The 23,050-nt window shown below is 48.6% G+C and overlaps 1 protein-coding gene and 1 pseudogene across 1 annotated transcript; one reads left to right on the forward strand and one right to left on the reverse strand.

Annotated features, from left to right (window-relative positions):
• Positions 1-16,128: 16,128 nt before the first annotated feature.
• LOC119361601 lies at positions 16,129-19,348 on the forward strand (annotated as a pseudogene).
• Positions 19,349-21,174: 1,826 nt separating this feature from the next.
• LOC119266112 (probable glucan endo-1,3-beta-glucosidase A6) lies at positions 21,175-22,470 on the reverse strand. The gene has a single exon (XM_037547754.1). It carries the CDS (start codon positions 22,453-22,455, stop codon positions 21,385-21,387), a length of 1,071 nt encoding a protein of 356 aa, XP_037403651.1. The 5' UTR covers positions 22,456-22,470; the 3' UTR covers positions 21,175-21,384.
• Between the last annotated feature and the right edge of the window lie 580 nt (positions 22,471-23,050).

A 23,050-nucleotide genomic window follows, 5' to 3' on the forward strand; every position in this document is an offset into this window, starting at 1 on the left:
ACCCACAACGATCATAAGACGAACCATACAACTAGTACAAGTGTCACACACCCAAACTGCTAATCGGGCCCAGACAAGTCGTAGCGGTGATTCATTGACAAGCCAGTTCGGACCTCCTTGTCCTACTGCCGCTCGAGCTTCACGAGCGGATCCGCCTCCGCTGCTCGGACTGCTCAATGGCAACCTGGAGTGCCTTGGCATTCTTCTGCTAGAGCCGCCGTGCGTCTGTCTTCGTGGTCGTAAGCGATCGATGGTAGACCCATTCGAGGAGCCGCTCGTCCTCGTCGGGCTCTGCCTCCCTCCTCGCCCTTTTCAGCTGCCGCTCGAGGCGGGCGGCGCACGCCTCTGATTCCGGCATGCGCGTCTGGGCCGACTGGGCGGGCACAAGTACCAACCACTGCCCGCATGAGGGAGCAGCAGCCGGCGGGGGCAGGGGACGGCGTAGGGGAGGCGCGGAGTGCGCTGGCTGCCTGTCGAAGTCGCGCATGGGCCGGGAGGGGCCAGTGCCGACATCCGAGCTGCGTTGGCGGCGAGGCTGCAGATCCTGGGCTGCCCCCTCTCTCCAACTTGGACCGCTCAAGGCTATGCAAAGGGCAACAAGCTCATAGTCCGGATCCAGGTCGGAGTCGAAGCGGCTGCCAGAGCTCGACATTGCACGGGATTCAATCGAAAACGGTGCGGGGAGAGGAGAGGATGGAGCGATATAAGAGAGTGGGTGAGTTAGGGTTTAGGAGCGATGAGCCGGATGGTTTTTTTTGTGGGATAGCCGTCCGGTCGGTGATGGGCCGGGCTTGTCAGGCGGACGGGCCCGGGTATGCCCGGGCCACCCCATATCAACTCCATATTTGGGCTTGATATGGGGGGTGACGGTCAGCCCGAGCGTTTGAGGCGTCTGTTTAGGTCAAAAAAATCGTGACCGGTCTATGACCGGGCAGGTAGCCCAGGCGTTTGAGGCCGATTTAGGGCGCGCGGCTCTAGACGCTCTTATAACCCTCACAATGCTAGTGCTTCGTTGGTCCATATAAAATGCTTGGGACACACGTTGAATTAGATGATTGGAAAAGATTCAGTACCATGCATGCTTCCGGTGCATACTGTTATAGATTTGGAATAGAAACCAAAGAATTTGGAGGAGCCCAAAAGGCTGATTAACAAGAGTTAAACCTGGCGTAATTTGTGGGGGTGGTTGCCAGGATGCAAACTGCCTACCAGGCCCTTGTTGTATTATCCCATTGTACGCACTCAAATTAACGAACGGAAGGAGCTAATATCGCGCGGCCTGAAACATCAGATCCAACGTGAGTATTGCTTTCTATCCTACGGGATAGCTGATGCCTAGTGCCCTAATGACAGATTTACCCTTTCACAAACTAACTGGACCAACCTAAATTTTGTAACGGTCCCACCATTACATGTATTGTTTTGTAATTTCAATTTCATAACTCCTCGTAACTTCTATTTTCCCATCGTCAGATCAGAGTGGATGGACGGCTCATAAAATCATCAACCACCAATCACCGTAACAGCTAAGATGCGGCAATTTATCTATCTATCAATTTCAGGGGCATTTTATCAACTAGGATGCGAGCGATGCAGTCCCGCAAGAAACCCTCTGTCGTCGCCAGCCTCCCCGAGGATATACTAGACAACATCCATGGCCACCTCAGCCTCTTTGACCGCCTCGCCTTCGCTGCCGTATTCCGCGTCTCACGCAATGCACGCGTTCAAGCCGGAGGCGCCATCTCTCATCCGGAACCAGATCGTCTGACGTAGGAACGAAGTACTGCAGAGGGACGTCCATCATTTGCTACCGTCCCATGCGCATCCGACGGCGACCAGTGGAACCGAGCGAACACAGCGCAGCACTCGGCCCACAAAGCATGATTCAGCCCAATCCAACGCATGAGAGAGGGAAGGAAACGTCAACAGGAAAGGGATCGAGGACACAGAAACCGTGATATCCGCTCTTTGATCTTTTTTTTTCTGAACCGCCTGCTCTTTGATGGTGCGTACGTCTAAATATTCTGGCCCTCTCTTGAATGACATGCTGACAAATTCGTTGGTGCTGACAACACTAATAATCTGCTCTCCAATTATATTAGTACTATCTATTTACAACATGAATGATAGGCTCAGAAATTCCTCCCATTTACATGCTCAAAACATCAATGATCTACTCGATTTTCCTCTATGCTCAGAAAATCAATGATCTGCGCGATATTCCTCTCATTTACATGCTCAGATCATCAATGATCTGCTCTAACATCCTATTACCAAAATTACAATGTAATATTCTCACAAAATGACATGGGTGACCAGCTCTCAAATTGACAACTATTCAAATCGATTTACAATATTTTAGGGCGTCTCCAATGCTGACCCCCAAACGGGGCATCGTGTCCGTCCGTGGACCGTTGGGGACTAATCCACGGAAACTGGTGTAGGAGTCGGCTATCTAACCATATCTTCATACTTTCTAAACTGGATTTGAATAAACCGGACGAAATTTAGACAAATAAAACGAAATTCACTTAAGTTCACACATATTAATTTACATCAGACGAAAGATATTTCGTCTTTTTGACTAAAACAAAAAAAGAGAATCTAGGATGCTAACTTGCAGCCGTCGACGACCACGTTCACGTGGCTGCCCTGGACGGCCGCACCGCCGTCGTCGTCCTTCTAGCGGCGGAAGGACGTGGGGCCGCAGTAGCCTTGCCCGCCCGCTGCCTGGCGCTCACGAAGGAGCCGCTCCGCTTCCTCCTGCACCTCGCGGAGCGCTGCCACGGTGCCCCGGCGCTGGCTCGCGGAGGTGTTGTGGCCGGGTTGATTTCTCATAGGACACGTCTTCATTGAAGCGGTGAGCCCGCCTAGTCGCGTCGGTCAACGCCTCTCTCCTACCGGTCGCATCCCACGGCATCAATGCTGCGAGGAAGTGACACATCCGTTGAAGAGAAAGCGCGGAAGAGGCGGAAGAGTATTTTAGGTGGGCCAGGGTTGTCGGATGCGTGCGCTGCAACAATCCGGACGCATGCCAAGCCCCTGGTTTGTTCCCGGTTTGCAGGAAAAATGATGTCCCGACCGGTCCGTCAACGGATATAGGACCATGTTGGCTGGCAAAACACGTTCATACCATGTGGTCCGGACGGATGCGGGCGGTTTGACGTGCACGTTGGAGATGCCCTTAGTGCAACATTTGCTCTTAAATATGAACCTTCTATGTCCTGCTACTTGACTTTGTCCTGTTAAATCTGAAATATCTCATCTGCTAAATCTGAAACTTGAATTTGCTCCAGTATATGGTGCTCAATCGAGTTCCCTAGTGTCGCAGCGGCAGTATCTACGCTGTTCCTTTTTCCTGAGGTGAATGGGCTGTTCATGGGAGGATTATACATGTGGGCTACAAGGGCTTTGAACGTACGTGGGGCACTGTCTTGGTTCGATTCCACTGGCCACCGTAGGATGCGCAAGGGACGGTAGGAAACGATCAACGTCCCTCTGCAGTACTTTTTACCTACGTCAGACGATCTGGTTCCCTCTCATCCTCCCTGGTGACACCCTGGAGACCGTCACTCTCTTCTCCCTCGCCTAATGCCGCGCCGCAGCTGTGCGCGCCCCGGGGCCCGACCACGCCGTCTCGGGCTCCTCCTGCTGCGGGTGGCTCGTCACGGCTGACAACCTGGACTGGCTGCTCCTCGTCAACCTGGTCACCAGTGAGCGCCGCGTGCTCCCGGCCATTGACACCATCACATGCCTCAATGCCAACTGCTGGGGCAGCTTCACCTTCCGCATTATGTGGTTCCTCAGGCGGGCGCCGCCATACCCCTATGGCACCATTCCGCGCCATCGCCATGCTAATCACAGGGCCGGATTACGGCGTCGTGGCCTTCGTCATGGCAGGGGAAGGCGTGTGGAGGCTCGCATTCCCGCATGATGGCGTTGAGACCGTCGCCACATCGGAGGCCGTCTCGTGCAGGCCACGACACTCGCACAACGGCGTCGAGGACGATGTCCACCACGAGGGCAGGTTCTACTCGATCACATACTCTGGCGAAGTGGAGGCATGGGAGGAGTGTGATGCCGACGCTCCCCGGCGTGTTCACAAGCGCGGTGATCGCACCGAGGCTGTTGTTGCCGGTCGACATGGACCACCACAAGTACCTCATGGCGGTGCCGGGTGGGTCGCTGATGGTCGTGCTCAAGGAGGTCCCGCGGACATCTCCGTCTTTCAAGGTGCAGGTCCTCAGTGCCGGTGGTGAGGAGTGGAAGGTGACAAACGACATCGGCGAAACTATGCTGTTCGTCGGGGGAACGGTTCCTTCTGTGTGTCCACGAGGGTCGGCTGCGTCTACTATAACGACGACGATCCGGGGCCATACAAGGATGCTCGTGGCCGCTACTACAACGGCATCAGGGTATTCAGCCTCAAGGACGGCACACGGGAGAAGGTCGAGGGCCGCCACCAGTGTGGTTCATGCCTTCCATCCCATGATGACCATTTTCATAGCTTTTCAGGTGGGTTAAGTGCTAATGTATCATGTACATTACTACAGTGCAGATGCAGTAACAGGCTTCCGAATTAAGGAAATGAATAGTGTGGTTTGCATCATGTTCTTTCCGATCACTCCTCGTCTGCAGCGGTATTTCGCGGACCCTAAGGTAGCAAAGCTCTTGCGTTGGCACGCGGATAGGGAGGAGAAGAAGCGAGAAGATGATGCAAATGATCCGGAGATAAATAAAAAGACAAGATGCCGAGTCACCCAAAGGATGCGAGCCAGTGGCAAGCGTTGAACTTCGAACACCCAGAATTTGGGAAGGATCCAAGGAACATCGTGCTGGGCGCGAGCACCGATGGAGTCAATCCGTTTGGCAGCCAGAGAAGCACACATAGCACCTGGCCTGTGTTTGTGTGGATGTACAACCTTTCCCCCTGGTTGTGCATGAAGAGGAAGTACAGTCACATGAGTATGCTAATTGAAGGGCCGAAACAACCAGGGAACGACATCAATCTGTATCTTAGACTGCTGAAAGAGGAGCTAGACACGCTGTGGAAAACGCCAGCCAATACGTGGGACGCCGCAGAGAAAGAATATTTCCCTATGAGAGCCGCACTGCTCACGACGTTGCACGACTATCTCGATTACGGATATCTCGCGGGGCAGGTGGTCCACGGATTTTCTGGATACGTCAGGTGCATGGATGACACAACGTATCGCCAGCTAGATAGAGATCCCGGGTCTTCGAAAACCGTGTTCATGGGACATCGAAGGTGGCTTCGCGACGATGACCCGTGGAGGAAACGCAAGGATCTGTCCGATGGTGAAACCGAACCCCGAAGACGCCCGCGTACGAGGAGCGGCGAGGAAATAGACCAGCTGTTGAAAAATTGGAAAGATTGCCCACTGCCGGGAAAGAAGCAAAAGGTGCTAGAGCCGGTAGAGAAGCGAAAGGCGCTAGAGCCGCTGCTGAAGGTATGGAAAACGAGGTCTGTTTTCTGGGACTTGCCGTACTGGAAGATCCACCGTGTGTCTCACAGCCTTGATGTCATGCATATCACAAAGAACGTGTGCGAGAGTCTGCTTCGTACCCTGCTCAACATGCCAGAGGACCAAAGATGGGCCGAAAGCAAGGGCAGACTTGAAATCAATGGGCATTAGGGAGGAGCTTCACGCTAATGGTGATGATGATGATGAGGCGAAGCATGGCACGGAAAGTCGTCGCAAAGGAAAAAAGGCCAAGAAGACCGGAAATGACTACCGTCCTGCGTGCTTCACTCTAAGTCAGGAGGAGATTGAGCAGTTTTTCACCTGCCTCGTAGGAGTAAAACTTCCTTACGGTTACGTGGGGAAGATAAGCAGATACCTAGACCCAGCGAAGCAGAAGTTCAGCGGGATGAAGTCTCACTACTGTCACGTGCTGATGATGCAGATACTTCCAGTTGCAATCCGTGGGATCATGGATGCGCACGTCCGTGAAACGCTATTTGGCCTATGCAACTTTTTCGACATCATCTCTCGGAAGACGGTTGGCGTGAGGCAACTCAGAAGGCTACAGGAAGAGATCGTGGTGATACTATGCGAGCTTGAGATGTACTTCCCGCCCGCATTCTTCGACGTTATGGTGCATCTGCTGGTCCATATCGTGGAGGATATCATCCAACTCAGGCCGACGTTCCTGCACAGCATGATGCCGTTCGAAAGGATGAATGGTGTCATCAAAGGATACGTTCCCAACATGTCACGTCCAGAGGGAAGCATAGTCAGGGGCTTTCTGACCGAAGAGTGCATTTCCTACTGCACGAATTATCTAGGCATCGAGGACCCCGTTGGTCTGCCCGTCAACAGGCACCTCGGCAGGCTCGCTGGATGGGGTCACTGTGAGGGTCGCCGCGAAATGCATGTCGACTTCGAGGGTCGACTCGCCAACTTTGAAAGAGCAAACCTAGTCGCGCTACAACACATAGACGTGGTCGATCCTTGGGTGGTAGAGCACAAAACCTTTATTGAGAAGACGTACAATGACCGAGGCCAATAGAGGACGGACGGAGATATAATCAAAGAGCACAACTCATATTTCACGCATTGGTTCAAGCAGAAGCTTCTGTCGTACCCTTTACATGAGGATTTCTTCCGCGGAAGAACAACTCATATTCGCCTTGTCACATGGCGCCGAGCACAACCTGATGACCTATGAGGCGTACGATATCAACGGCTACACATTCTACACCGAGGACAAGGACATGAAGAGCGATGGTTATCAGAACTCCGGGGTAACGATGGAATCCTACACCGGTAACGACAAGGACATATACTACGGAAGGATCGAGGAGATCTGGGAGCTGAGCTACGCTAGAGAGAAGGTCCTAATGTTCCGTGTCAGATGTGCCAAGAGCGTCCTAAAACAAGACCGGTATTTCACCACCATGGTTATACCCGAAGCCAAATCCAAGACCGCGGGCCCAAACATCACCGCGAAAAATGAGCCATGGGTACTGGCTTCCCAAGTGGACCAATGCTTCTTCATTACTGACTCGTCAAAGCCCAGTCGTGTTGTCGTGAGGAGAGGCAAAAGGAAGATCATCGGAATGGATGGAGTAGCCAATGAGCAAGACTTCGACAAGTACGGCGACCCGAAGATCGAACATGACGACGACGACGAAGTAGCAGCATACACCACAAGAAGAAGGAGGACCACCCTACCTAAAGGACGTCTGTTCCACAGAAGAACTCCATTTGCGAAAAAGAAGGGCAAGAAGATTGTGAACAGATAGCTAGCTAAGATCGATTGTATTTAAATCGTAGTCTTCATTTCTCGATTGTATTTCATGGGCACTTTAATTTTGAACTCATGAATATTTTTTAAATTTCATGGACACTCGATCTCGATCCCCCTCCATCTCGATCGCTATCCCACCTTGCCAGATCCGGTCCCCCTCGCCGCCGAGCACCCCCCGCACCCTCTCCCCCGCTCCACCACCGCCGAGCACCCACCGCGCCCTCTCCCCCGTACCCTCTCGCACCCTCCCCGGCCCGCTCCACCATCACAAATGAATGCAACTAAAATTGCTAAAAAAAGAAATTTGATTATATTTTCAAATAACAAATTTGATGATATCATCAAATAATAAATTTGATGATATTTTTTCATATTTATAAATATTTTCAAATAACAAATTTGATGATATTTTTTTAAAAAATTATTACTGTTTTTATAAAAAATATTACTGTTATGATTTAAACAAGTTTGAACATATTTAAACACAAATAAATATCAAATAACATTTTAAATGTTGTTAACATGGCAACAAACTGCATATTATTTTTCTACATGAAATTCTGATCATCTAGCATATGTGACATGTTATATTTGGATGCATGGATAAAAAGATATGTGCAAAGAAAAAATGCATAAAAACAAAAATTGGGGAGCCTAGGAATCAAACCAAGGACCTCCTGGTGTGTGTGTGTGTTGCGTGCTGACCAATCGGGCTAGTGTGTGTGTGTTCTGATGGAGATACGGTTAGGTGGAATATAACCTGAGTGCTCGAACTATAATAAAAAAAACATTATAATGGCGCACCGCTGCGGGGTGCGCCATTGCTATCTAAAAACATTCTAATGGCGCACCACTCCGGGGTGCGCCATTAGTAAGCTTCCTCCCCACTCCACCTATTCCCCTCCCTCGCCAGATCCCCACTTGACCTAACGTTGCCCCCTCCGCCCCAACCGTACGCCGCTGCCCCGCCTTGCTCCGCCCCCTCCGTCCGCCGCGCATGCACGCCGTCGACGACGCCGCCGCCTCTCCTTCCCCGCCTTCTTCTTCCCTGCCTTCCCTGCCTGTCCTTCCCCGTGAAGAAGCCGCTCGTCCGCCGCCCCCGCGCCCCCTTCGCCGACCTCGCCCCCGCGCCCCCTAGGGTTCCGGCTCCAAGGTGGGTGGCAAGCTCGACGTGCCACCTCCTCCTCGACGCGCCGCCTCCTCCTCAACGCGCCGCCGCCTCCTCGACGCGCCGCCGCCCGCCGCCTCCTCGACGCCGGCGCCCTCCTACGGCAGCCTGCTGTTATCCCACAGGTGATTCCTCACCTCTCCCCACTTCACCTCCTTCCCCCTAGGCTACCTCCCGCGAGTACCACAGCCCTCTTCCCCCGTGTTCTAGGGTTAGCAAAAGTCAGCAAATTTCATGTTGATTATTGTGACAATTCTTTCTAAAATTGTGATCTAGTTAAGTGGAGTGCAGGTAGTGTTTTAGCCAAACCTCCCCCCTCTGAAGTCATCTAGTTAGTCATATATATGAAGCAACCAAATCTCTTTGGATGTGTGTGTGTGTGTGTGTTTGCTGGTTTGCCTTTTTTTTGCTTAGTTAGTGAGGGACCTCTGCCATCATCCCTCAGGTGAAGGGCCGTACGTCTACCCTCAGGTGAGGTCTTTCTTTCAAGTCGATTTGGTCGATTTCATGCATGCATATGTGTGCTTAGATTTATTCGGTATCCATCAATCTGGGATGACCGGACGAGGCTTTTGTTTTGTGCACTATTTTTTGGGTTTTCTCCTTTTGTTATTTTGGTTCCTTCTTTGATTCATGCTTTTTTTTTTTGTTAGGGCTAAATTTTGTTCCTTCTTTGATTTCCTGCTTTCTTTTGCTTTGTTTCATGGCAACTGCTAAGATGTGACATTTTATATTTCTGTCTATCAATTACAGGGGCATTTCATCAGCTAGCTCGCCTGCCAGCTATGCGGTACCGAAAGAAAATCACCGCCTCGACCGCCATCGCCAGCCTCCCGGACGATATACTAGCGAACATTCACGACCTCCTTAGCCTCCTCGACCGCCTCGCATTCGCCGCCGTCTTCGCACCTTGCGCAACGCGTTCAGGCTGGAGGCGCCGTGTCTCGTCCTGCCCGGCGACGCCCTGGAGACCACCATTCTCTTCTCCCTCGCCGAACGGCGCGCCACAGTCGTGCCCGCCCCGGGAACCCAACATGTCATCCTCGGCTCCTCCTATTGTGGGTGGCTCGTCACCGCCGACGACCGGGCCTGGTTGTGCCTCGTCAACCCGGTCACTGGCAAGCGCCGCGCAATCCTGGCCATTGACACCATCCCCTGCCTCAACGCTTCCTATGGGCGCCACTACTTCACCTTCGACATGAAGTGTTTCCTCAGGGGGCCGCTGTTCCCCAACATTGCCGTGACATTGACCACTGTGGAGATGCGCCACTTTCTCTACTGCAAGGTTGTCCTCTCCGACTCCACCGACGTCGCCATGCTGGTCACGGAACGGCATTACAGCACCGCGGCCTTTGCAATGGCGGAAGGCGGCGCGTGGAAGCTGGCGCCCCCACGTGATGACTTTGAGCCGGTCGCCAAGGTAGAGGCTGGCTCGTGGAGGCTACGGTACTCGCGCAATGGCATTGAGGATGCCGTCCACCACGAGGGCAGGTTCTACTCGATCACATACTTCGGCGAAGTGGAGGCGTGGGAGGAACGCGATGTTGATGACCCCGGTGTGTTCGTGAGCATGGTGGTCGCGCCGAGACTGCCGCTGCCTGCTGATCCGGACCACCACATCCAACAACTAATTTAGGAAATATATGTTTTCTGAAACAAAGAGCACAGGATTCCTTTACCATTTTCCTTTTCATATTTCCCTGCCCAAATATTGACCCCAAAACAGTTTGTTAAAACCACTGTTTCAAATAGCCCGCTATAGCTCTGCTATAGCACGCTATAGCGTTTACAAAAGGTCTTGCGCTAAGAGATTTTGGTCCAAACAAATGAACAAACATTTTAAATAGCGCGCTATAGCTCCGCTATAGCACGCTATAGCATTTGAAAGAGGTCCAGCGCTAAGATGCTTAGCGCGCTATTTAAAACTTTGGTTAAAACACAGAAACAGAGCAGGTAGAAATGATCTGCAGAGGATACTGAACCAAATCTTCGCCGGTTGATGCTGGCGCAACGCCGTCGAGGATGCCATCCACCACGAGGGCAGGTTCAACTCGATCACATGCTCCGGCCAAGTGGAGGCATGGTAGGAGCATGACGAGGACGCCCCTGGCGTGTTCACGAGCGCGGTGATCGCATCGGGGCTGCTGCTACCGGCCGACCCGGACCATCTCAAGTACCTCATGGCCGCCCTGAGTGGATGGCTCATGGTCGTGCTCAAGGAGACCACGGGTGGGCGGGCATCGCCGTCCTTCAGGGTGCAGGTCCTTTACTCTGGTGGCAAGGAGTGGAAGGTGACAGACGACATCGGCGAAGCCGCGCTGTTCATTGGGGGGAACAGTTCCCTCTGCGTGTCCACGAGGAATCACCCGGAGCTCAGAGTCAGCTGCATCTACTACACTGAGGATGATCAGGATGCTCGCCACCGCTACTACAATCGCATCGGGATGTTCAGCCTCAAGGATGGCAGCCGGGAGAAGGTCGAGGGCCTTTGGCGGTACTGTAGCTAGCCACCGCCCATTAAAATGAGTGACTTTAAAGTTAGTACAAAGTTGAGTCACTTATTATGAGACGGAGGGAGTACTTTATTACGTGCATCACTTTAGTACAGATGCAGTAAAAGGCTTCAGAACTTAGGAAACAGTTTGGCTTGATTTACAGTAAAAAAGCTTCAGAACTTAGGAAACAGTTTGATTTTCAGCTTCTTCCTTTTGCCTTTCAGATTGCGGCACAGCAAACAAAGGTGGCCCTTTAAGGTTACTTTTAAGTTTACTGACTTAATTTATGCTATGATGATCGCAACCAATGTTATTAAGTAATTATTGCCTTGTGAGCTTTCTAAATTAACAAGTTTAATTCAGAAGGAAACAGAGGAGGACAGTAATAATTATTATTGTTTATTCCAAACTCCAACCAAGCTAACAACAAGATGGATAGATTGTTTTTCAAAAGTGATTTATTGCAGTGTGCAGCAGAGCTTAGCTAAGGAAATGTTCTTTACTTAAATTAGGACTTCTACTACTTAGTTTGTTGATGCAGGTTGCAGGGGGCAGATTTGTGCTGCCACAAAGTTAAACTAAATACCATTTTCAGATACAGGTTGTACATTTGAGAGTGAGTTGGGATTAGTTAACAGTAACTACAGAAAACAGTTGGATCTCTTTACAGTTCCTTTTTGAGTCTCAAACTGCAACGAACTAACCAGGAATCTTTGTTTTCTTTTTACGAAAGATGGATGGATCGATCCAAGTTTTGTGGGTGTAGTTCAGTTCGCGGCGCGCTTAAGAATTACTTCCAAGGTTGGAATATTAGTCTTCAGTCCATCCTTGGCAATATCATAGAGGAATATATATATACAGGTCGTGGGTCACTGGTAGGAGATAAGAAGTACAGGTATCAGATACCTAATACTCCCTCCGTCCGAAAATACTTGTCATCAAAATGAATAAAAAAAGATGTATCTAGAACTAAAATACATCTAGATACATTCCCTTTTATCCAGTTTGATGACAAGTATTTTTGGACGAAGGGAGTAATATACATGAAGCTCTCCTGCGTATTCTAGGAAAAAATTGAGGAGGAAACGCGCCTCCGAAAGGTCCTCTCACCACGTATGAAATGCAGAAAGAAGCTCTCGTGGTGGAGATGCCTGCCACAGACTCACTCAGTAAAGGCGCCGCTGGTTTTCCAGACCATGAAACAGCTAGCAGTCAGTTATGATGACAAGACGCTTTCAATGTCCAAATCGGTGGCGTTCGTTTCGCATTTGCTAAGCAAGAATTTTATCCAGAGTAGCCTCCTCTGCTTCTTGTACCAGCAGAGCACCATCCTTGCTGGCGTTCTTTCCATAAACAACCACTCTTACTGCACTTACGAGGTTTGCAACTAATTTCCTGCTCCACATCTCGAGCTGCAACGGATTCACTGTTCAGTTTATGGAAGTGTCGCCAGGATGATGGTGAAATGGCCCTTTTAGGACTGTCGGCTCGAGGTTCCTTGCTATGAAAAACCCTAGCTCTAGCTGCACATGTTCTTCAGGATAGAAGAGATTATTACAGAAGGAAAAGTGAACTGCTTCTGAGAGTGAGAAGCTCTACTAGCCCTCCCTACTACACATTTTTGCAAGCATTTGGGTTTCAATGGGAGTTTTTTTTTTTTTTTTTTTGGAAATGGAGGCATACCCCCGGCCTCTGCATCATGATGATGCATGCGGCCTTCTTATTAAAAATCCATAAAGTATCGTCATAAAGGTCTTACAGCTCGCAAACGGAGCAAAACAAAGTGCATAAACCGGAAAATTACAAGCGGACAAAGACAACCAATACGGTAATAATAAGGATAAGCTCTCTAGACTCCTATCCTGTTATGCGAACGCCATCCGAACCGGTTGAATATAACCCGAGCCACCATCTCCCATTGGTTGCACCCAGTAACCAAAGGCTCTCTGGAGTCCATAGGAGTGAGTAAGGACCACGTACGGATCCAAGCTGTAGCTTTGAAGATAACCTGCAAAAAAGTTAAGTTGTGTTGTCTGTTAAAAATCATATCATTTCTGCAGTTCCATATAGCCCATAATAGCGCGCATATTCCAATCCGAATACGAGCTGCCGTGATCTGTTCAACCCCAGCTAACCACGTCCCAAACAAAGACGCAATATCTACTGGAGCATTGATATTAAAAGCTATATGAATCGTTCTCCAAAGTAACTTGGCAAGTGAGCATTCAAGAAATAAATGTTGTATTATCTCATCCTGAGCACAAAAACAACACCGCGAGTTGCCTACCCATCGCCTCTTAAGTAAGTTGTCCTTTGTGAGTATTACTTGCTTGTGAACAAACCACATAAAAATTTTAATCTGCAAAGGAACCTTAACCTTCCCTATATGTAATGACCTTGAGAGGGGGCAGAATTAATCAGATCCGTATAAAAAGATTTCACAGTAAATATCCCATTTTTAGTTAACTTCCATTGTGTTGAGTCCGGCATGTCGGAGAGTCGAACTTCAATCAATCTCCGAACCAAGTGCATCCAGGCTATCCATCTGTCACCCACTAACGTACGTCTGAACTGGATGTTCAAGGAGATAGTTTGAAGGACGGTACCTACGTAATCCTCCTTACGTTGCACAATATTGTAGAGGGTAGGATATTGTAAGGCCAGAGGCGTCTCTCCTAACCACGTATCCTCCCAAAATCTTGTTGACATCCCGTTGCCAACCACGAATTTGACCCTACGAAAGAACATGTCCTTCGTTCTCATAAGTCCCTTCCAGAACGGCGAATCAGTCGGTCTGATGGTAGCCTGGCCTAGCGTTTTCGAGTGCAAATACTTATTGCGCAGGATTTGAGACCACTGCCCTCCGGCTCTGTCTCTAACCTGTATAACCATTTGCTCATAAGGCATTTATTCTTAATTTCCAAGTTCTCAATACCGAGCCCCCCTTGGTCTTTAGGTCGACAAAGGATATCCCATCGTGCGAGACGGTATTTCCTCTTGGCCTCATCAGACTGCCAAAAGAAACGAGGTCTAAAGAAATCAAGTCGCTTTCGGACCCCTTTCGGAATTTCGAAGAACGAAAGTAAAAACATTGGCATGCTAGTCAGTATTGAGTTAATCAGAACTAGCCGACGCCATATGACATCAGCTTGCCCTTCCAGCAGCTGAGTTTTTTTTCAATTCGTTCTTCAATGCATTTCCATTCTTTATTGGATAGCTTACGGTGATGAATCGGAATACCCAAGTAACTGAATGGTAAAGCACCTAATTCGCATCCAAATAATTGTCTGTATGTATGTTCCTCGTCTTTGGCCTTCCCAAAACAGAACACCTCGCTCTTATGAAAATTGATTTTTAAGCCAGACAATTGTTCGAATAGACACAAGATAAGTTTCGTGTTACGTGCCTTAGCCATGTCATGTTCCATGAATAGAATAGTGTCATCAGCATATTGTAGAATGGACACCCCTCCATCAACTAGATGAGGAACTAGACCCTCTACATGGCCATGCTGCTTGACCCTCTACACAAGATAAGTTTCAATGGGAGTATGAGGAACAATTTCTTTTTTGAGGGAAAACCTTATTCATTGTGTTTTAATCATCTGGGGCGTCTTGGTGCCCAGAGTACGAGAAACACTTCTTTTTTGGGCTATCGTGTCATGCATTTTTTTTTCACCAAATGCAATATATTAAGTTATGATCGAAATGTTCTCGCTACCATGTTCCCTTGGAAAGTTAGAATGCAGTTTAAGTTATGCAACAAGGAGCAGCTAGCTAGCATCAATATATTAATGATAGCATAGCACCACACCTGGATGTTCTCGCCAAATCGATGGCGTTTGTTTCGCCTTGGTAAGCATTTTCTTGAGCGGCCAGAAGCCGGCCTGACATCTGATTCCCTTGGTCACTGAAAGGAATCAAGCCTGGCGGTTTCTGCTGATGCTGGACCGCAGCATCTTCTGCTTCTTTTACTAGCTGAGGTTTTAGTAACTAGAGAGAACAGTTTGGTTTGCAGCTTATTTCCTTTTCTGCATTTCAAGCTGCCACAGATGAACAATTCAGTTTATGTAATGGTTCATTGCTGCCGGCGTGATGAGATGGCCATTTTTTAGGACTCCATAATTCACTTTTTTTTAACACGCAAGACATTATTCCTGGGGGTACTTTGTTTTGTTTTCACGGATGCAATATACTTGTATTCGTCTCGTTCCATATTTGATTCATTCGTTTTCACGACTGGGTCCAACTTGGGGGATAAAAACTCCTTTATTTTAAGAAAGTATATGCAACAAGGAACATCTAGCATCAAAATTGTAGGATACAATGAAGCCAACAAAGCGACAGCGGTTGGTGGTTCCGCCACAATTCGTATGTATGTGAGGATTGACACTTTCCACGAGATTGTCACTAGGCTCGTCCTCACAGTCATACCCATCCAAGATTTCTCTCCTCCAGCTCCTGCTGCTTCTGCTGCGCATTTGGAGGAGTCGCTCGTTGACGGCAAGCCGCACTGATCCAGGTCAGCTTGAACCTTTACTTTCTTCATTTCTTCTTCTGCGTTCAACTTATATCTTAGCTCTGAACAAACCAGTTTTCAAACAAGAAAAATCAAGGGAAATTTCAGCAAGCTATGTTAGCTCTGAACCACCAACCTATTTTAGCTCTCGACACACCGGTTTTCAAAGAATAAAATCCGAGGGTAATTTCAGTAAGCCGGGGCTGGGAAGGGAGAAGTATGGGTGGGAAGCAGAACGCTCTATCTTATGAAGGTGTGAGGAGTCATAAGAAGATAATTTGGTATTTACAACATGTAGTGTATATTTCACGTCACGACATCCATTCTACGTAGATGATTTCTAGTCAAAGCACAAAATGTTTGCAAATAATTTCAAAGACATGTTGAAACTTAATGATTTTATTTTTCACCGCAAGTGCCAAATCATTCATGATGTTTCTCTAACTTGCTTTGCTGCTGATGTATCCATTGAAAATAATTTCATGGGTGGAAACACGGATCTGGACAAAATAGTTACTGCAATAGCTTGGTCGTGGCTTGTTGTATATCGTGATGGCAAAAATAATTTCTTCGTGGCTTGTTGTATATTCTGAGGGCAAAAATTACTTCCACAATCCTAATTTTATCCACTGTTTGCTCACAGGACGAAGACAGATTCCCACTCCTCCAACCATGAGCTTGTCTGCCATCGGGATCATTAGTGCCATCAATGAGTGTGTCAGTTTGTTTCGGTCGGCAAAATCTGCCATTTCATCTCTGCGCTCCCGATGGAGTGGCTCACAGGAGCAAAGTCTCCAGGATCATGTATTGCAATTACAGAGTGACCTACAACGACTCTGCGACACTCTTCCTGCAATGTACGACCTCATTAATGGAGCAGAGTGGAAAAGCTATGAAGAGCGTGTGGCCAAGCTCCTTCCAAGTCTCAAGGATGCTGTGTCTGAGGCTGAGGACCTTATCGATGAGTTCAGATGGTACGAGATGAAGGTGCAAGTTGAAGGCCAGGCAAACCAATCTCCTTTCATTGACTTCCTTGATAAGGTCATTCATGGCAACTTCTACAAACTGAATGATGTTCAATCAAGGTTGAATCACCTCTCAAGTCAGCTGGAGAGTATGGGGCTTCGTGGAGTTACGCATCACTTTGAAAAATTAGTCAGGCCGGATACCACCTCTTTGTTGTCAAAGGAAACAAAGATATTTGGTCGTGGCAAGGAGCTGAAGCAGATATTGGGATCTCTTAATGTACCAACACGTCCAAAACGCAAGAGAGAAACAAGTTCAATCTATGCGTCAACAAGCACATCATCAAGCAACCATGTTAATGGTGAACCGATAATATCGAGTCTTCCTGTTTTGGTGGTAGCTGGAATTGGTGGTGTTGGAAAGACTACTTTGGCCCAACATATCTGCAACCATCAACGAGTGAAGTCTCACTTCGAGCAAATAATTTGGATTTGCGTATCAGATGACTTCAATGCGAAGAGGTTAAGTAAAGAGGTCATAGAATCATGCACTGGAAATGAGGCAAAGGTTGATAATTTGGATTCTCTTCAGCGTGCTCTTTCTAACCACGTGAAAAATAAAAGGTTATTGATAGTCCTTGATGATGTGTGGGATGATGCTTTGAAGGATAGTGGGCGGTGTTGGGAGATGTTTTGTGCACCTTTTACAAGTGTCCAAGAGGGAAGTGCGATGTTAGTCACCACTAGATGTCCAAATGTTACGAAGGTCGTGCACACAATGGAGCCTGTTATAGTTGAAGGTCTAAAGGACGATGTCTTTTGGAATTTCTTCAAGTTATGCGCGTTTGGATCTGAGGGTTCTAGCAATGATCCTGAGTTAGAGCGTATTGGGAGAAGAATACTCCCTAAATTGAAGGGTTCTCCTTTGGCCGCCAAAACTCTAGGGCGCATGTTAAGAATGGACCATCAAGCATCGCATTGGAGTTCTATACTTGAGAGTGAACTATGGGAGTTGAGACAAAAGGAAACCGAGATTTTGCCTGCCCTTCGGTTGAGCTACATGTATTTACCATTCTATTTGAAACAATGCTTTGCATTCTGTGCCATGTATCCCAAAGATTACAAATTTGAGAAGGCATGCTTAGCTGAAATTTGGGTAGCAGAAGGCTTTGTGGAGCCTCAAGGTGGTGTTCCCATTCAAGATATTTGCTATCAGTATTTTGAAGACCTTGTGTCGCGGTCCTTCTTTCAAAAGGTTAATGGTCGATATGTAATCCATGACTTGCTGCATGACATGGCACAAAAAGTTTCAGAGCATGACTGCTTCATCTTACGAAATAAGAGTGACTTTGATAAAGTTCCCCAGAATGTTCGCCATCTATACATACTCCCTAGCAGTGAATTTGATGATTCCAACTTGTTGAGACTATGCAAGCACACAAAGCTGCGCACCCTAATTTGCAAGATTAATTTGGGGAAAAGAACATGCTTTGTAATGGACCACTGGTGTACTAAACTTACACGTATGCGTGTGATGTCTTGTGCCTTCACAAATGAATTACCAGATAGTATTGGTAATTGGAAGCATCTTCGGTACCTTGAAATCTCCAGAACTTGTACTTTGAAGAGGATTCCTTCATCATTCTGTTGGCTATATAATATGCAGATTTTATATGCCAAGAAATGCACTATACAAAGCTTACCCGCTGACTTTGATAAGTTGACCAGTTTACAGAAATTTGAATCAAACGGATTAACTATTGATGCAGCCAATCAAGAGGGACAAGGAATTAGGTCAATAAAGAATCTGAATCAAATTCGTGAATACTTGGTGATAAATAATCTTGGCATCCTAAGTAAGGACCGTGCGGCAGAAGCTAAACTGAAGGATAAGAAATGTCTTGATAGGTTGACATTGATTATGCGAGTTGCTTTACGCTCCGCTGAGTTTTATATCCACAACAATGATACAGAAGTGCTTGAAGGTCTGCAACCTCCCACCAGCCTCGAGCGTCTCTTCATCAAGAATTATGTCGGTGTCTCGCTCCCAAGCTGGTTTCAACCACAAAACTTGCCAAGTTTAACATCACTTCGTTTTGAAGGTTTTGTTGGGATGAAGACCATATCATTTCCCGTGATCTCACAGAGCATAAACCTAAATGAGATACATGCATTTGGTACGTTCTTGTCCTTGACAAACATAACCATTGATAACTGTGAAAATATATCAAGTCTAGAAGATTTTCTGCTTCCAGATTACGTACCAGCCATAAAAAGAATAAGTATCTCCGATTGCAAGATGCTAGAATCAATACCAGGTGAAGTGTTTGGGGATTTTAATTTCCTTGAAGCATTTTGGATAGCTGATTGTCCAAACATGCGCCTCCAAAGATTGGTTTCGCCATCCCTCAAGGAGCTCAAGTTGTGGCGTTCTAGTATCTTTTGCAATATTGACTGCTGCTCCCTCACCTCCTTTCATTGTCAGTGCGTGTTTGCCACGTCCATACAACTACAAACGTGGAGTCTTCCAGCTTTAAAGAGGTTGGAAATTTGGTGCAAATCTCTTACATATATTGGAGGCTCCCCTAATCTTTCCATTTCTACGGGCACTGGCAACATTAGAGCACTTTCGTCCCTTTACTGTCCTACAATTTAAGTACTGTGATAAATTGTCAACCCTTGATGAGCTCCTAACAGAAGAATATCTACCTGCTATTGAGGAAATTGAAATCATAAGTTGCCCCGAGTTACTGTCCCTTCCAGTTGAAAGGTTTGTGAGTTTTCCTCATCTGAAACATCTTAGGGTTGATGACTGCCCAAGTCTCAACTGGCAAAGGGGGCTGGTGTTGCCATCATATCTCAAGGTGCGGATATGTGAGTGTCCAATGTTAGAGGAAGTGGATGAAATCAACAGAAGACCCGCCTAAGGTATTTCTGCTAACGCCTGTTTCCCGTCTGCCTTTTACTTTGCTCTTGTTCAAAAATTCTCTATATACTGGCAGCTGCTCATGTAGTATTATGCAGTGACAATTCAACCTAAATTGTTATGTATCACTAAAGTATGATGGACTTACTCACTGATGACACCTACATGCATTGTATGTTTGATCTGTATAGAATCTTGATTTGTTAATCATTTCCATAAAGAAAGAGAATTCCAATATAGGTGGCATTTTGAACAAAACTTGTCTGTATGAGTGCTGCCGTGCAGTGTGTGTTAAGTCAAAGCTCTTGTTCTTTGGGCAAATTTGCTATACTGATCATGTTTTCTATTTCAAGGAACGCATAGCTGCATTACCTGAAGTTGGAAGACCTGAGGACAACAAGATATCATTGCCATTGCCTGGCCGTCTCTATCTCTCTCTCTCTCTCTCCATCCGTGGCTTCGTGGTTGTTTCTCCTTTTTACATTTTTATTCCATCAATCATTAATCATATTTTCTCTGATAACTTCAGTTCCCACTTCTCAGTTTTTTGCACAGCCGCAAGCTTGTTGTAATAACTAATGAACGACATAGAGTCGCTATGTGAGACATGTGGTATCTGTACGCATTTGTGCGTTCTGGTGCATCTTAACTACAGTAGTTCCTACAGTGAAAAGGCAGGCAGATTGTTTCATGTTTCGGAAGTAAAGAAATACAGTACTAGCTAGTTTGCTGTGGCAGGTTCCAGGGGGAACAGATTACTACGCCTGCGATTTGTGATGTATTTCAGGCCGCCACAGAGTTAGACTAGATGATATGTCCAGTCCCGTTGGCTGGCAGAAGAAAGTACGATTAGCTTACGCAGTGAGTCTGTTTGAAAAGGAATTTATTGCAGGGTGCAGCTAAGGTAGTGTACTTCGGCTCAGGAATACAGTGTATAGGCTGCTGCTGCTGGTTGGGGTGACTTTGGGCTTGACATATGGCCGTTTTAGGGAAGAGGCCGAGACCAAGGCCCGACCGGTTTTTGCACTGATTTTTTTGAACAATTAAGTAAAAAAAATTGAACAATGCTTTTGCACTGATTGGTCAGGCTTGGGCCTGGAATCTTGGCCCATGAGCTGGGCCGTACCCGGGCCTGGGTTTTTCTGCTGTGGGCTTTCTTAGGCCTGGTCCGAGTTATGGCCAGGTATAGTTCAGACAAGTTTTTTTTTTGTTTCTTTGTGTGTGTGTGTGTGTGTGTGTTTGTTCCATTTTCAAGATGCAACAAAGTTGAATGGAGGAAGGTCTGGCGGTTTTAAGTTTCAGAGGTTAGAAGTTTTATGCCTCGGCTGATTATTTCAATCTGAAACTGAATGGTCTGATGGCTTCTACAGTAGGACGCAGCTGCATTTTGAGTTGTAGTACATTTGGTTTGAGAGTGAGATGAGGTGAATTGAAGATTAGTACTCCCTCCATTTTTGTATACAAGGCCACAAACTCGGATTATATGTACCAATGTAAAATTTAATGCATGCTTTACAAGTCAATTTTTCTTCTTGTTTACTGGGATCATTAATACTTCGCATGCATGCAAAGAAACTGAGTGGAGAAAGTAGCTGACTGTCATTATGACTACATGCATGAAACTATTAAATAGGTTGTTAGTACGAGAAAATATCATTAACTTTGCCTCGATTACTGTTGGTGGCCTTGTATAGATGCAAAATGTATATTCCATAGTGGCCTTGTATATAAAAATAGAGGGAGTACGTCTGCACCTGAATTAGGAACAATTAGCAGGTAAGGCAGTTGAGACCTTTTTTCCTGAGGTAATAGCACCAGGAGTCCCTGAACTTGTCATGGATGTGATGATTTGGTCCCAAACTTACAAAATGCAACTATTGAGTCACACAACTTGCAGCCAATGTGCAAGTTTGGTCCTAGCCAACCAGAGCTCGACAAGTGGAGCCTAGTCAGCACAGCCGTCAGCCCAGCGCCTTTTGCATTTACCCCCCTGGACTTTGCATTAATCAACCCACACTACAGCCGTCAGCCCAGCAACTACTTGTAGCTGGCGTGCGCCGCGCCCGTGTTGGGCTGGAAGCACTCGCCGCCGGGCTGGATGGCGTCGCAGGTCCCGTTCCCCTGCCCGCACGCGTACGTCAGTGCGTCCCCCACCGCCGTCTCGTTCAGCTTCCTGCCGGCGTGCGCGGCCAGCACGCACCATATCGGGCCCTTGTACGGCGTGTCGTTCTCCGGCGCCGGCAGCGGCGGGTACGCCCACAGCGGCCGCCGCCCGGTGAGGTCGACCGGGTACACGGCCGTGCCGTTGGCGTAGTAGATGCCCCAGTGGCGCTCCGTGCCCGGCCCGGGCTTGAGGTTCTCGTTGTAGAGGGAGAAGACGAACACCGGCATCCTGGCGCCCGGCCGCGCCGGCGTGCCGGGGTTCCTGGCCATCCGCGCCGCGAGGTTCCTGTTGTAGACGGCGGCGTTGCGGACGTTGGCGCCGATCTGGTCGTAGTCGCCGCCGTTGGGCCAGCCGGTCTCCGCGATGGCGATCCTGACGCCCCCGTGGCCGAGCTTGGATATGGCGGCGCCCACGGCGTCGAGCATTTCGTCGAGCAGGTTGGTGTAGGTGAGCCCCGTGCCGGGGTCGACGTAGCGGGCGCGCGTGGCGGGCTGGAGGAGCGCGTAGTCGAGCGGCACGGTGCCGTTGCTGCCGGCCCAGACGAAGTAGGTGTAGGCGTCGACGAAGTAGTAGGAGTTGGTGCCCTCGAGGAAGCGGAGCAGCGGGCGCATGACGGACTCGGCGATGTCGGGGCGGAAGGCCGCGGCGGAGGGCGGGCGCGGGAAGGCGCCCGTGACGAGCGCGTCCATGGCGAGCGTGGTGCCGAGCTTGACGCGGCGCGCGCGGAGGTTGCGGTGGAGGTTCTCCATGGCCGGCACGATGCGGGTCCAGGTGGAGGCCGCGATGGAGCCGTCGGAGAGCACCTCGTTGCCGACGAGCAGGTACTTGACGCGCGTCCGCGGGAGGTAGGGGAGCAGGTTGGCGGCGACCCAGCGGTCGGCGGCGGCGTAGGAGGCAGCCAGGTCCGGGATGATCTGGTTTGGCACCATGATGGAGACCGCCATGCCCGTGCCGGCCAGCGCGCGGAGCACCGCCGGGTTGACGTCATAGATCTTGACGGAGCCCGCCCCCGCCGCGCGCAGCAGCTGCACGGACCGCCGCGGCGCCGGGATGTCGTCCGCCACCCTGCCGTAGTTGACGCCGAGGCCGCGGGCGCGCCCGTGACCGTGGCGGAAGGGGCTCCCGCTCCAGCTCGCGTCCGCCGCTGCAGGAGCAAAAGAAACGGACAGGGCAACGTAGCGCACGTCAGCAACGTTGAACACTACTGTAGTTAATTAAAAATAATTAAAGAAAAAAGATGTTATCAATAGTTGACAGCTGTGTGGTGTAGTGCGGTTTGATTAGTGCAAAGTCCAGGGGGGTAAATGCAAAAGGCGCTGGGCTGACGACTGTGCTGACTAGGCTCCACTTGTCGAGCTCTGATTGGCTGGGACCAAACTTGCACATTGGCTGCAAGTTGTGTGACTCAATAGTTGCATTTTGTAAGTTTGGGACCAAATCATCACATCCATGACAAGTTCAGGGACTCCTGGTGCTATTACCTCTTTTTTCCTTGAGCATCTCTCTCCAAAACTTTTTTTCCTACTTCTTTTCGCCTTT

This window comes from Triticum dicoccoides, chromosome 2B (genome assembly GCF_002162155.2).
Source record: "Triticum dicoccoides isolate Atlit2015 ecotype Zavitan chromosome 2B, WEW_v2.0, whole genome shotgun sequence".
Taxonomy (NCBI): Eukaryota; Viridiplantae; Streptophyta; class Magnoliopsida; order Poales; family Poaceae; genus Triticum; species Triticum dicoccoides.

Coding starts and splice junctions, on each gene's coding strand:
- LOC119266112 (XM_037547754.1), bottom strand. CDS start 22,455: ATGGCGGTCTCCATCATGGTGCCAAACCAGATCATCCCGGACCTGGCT.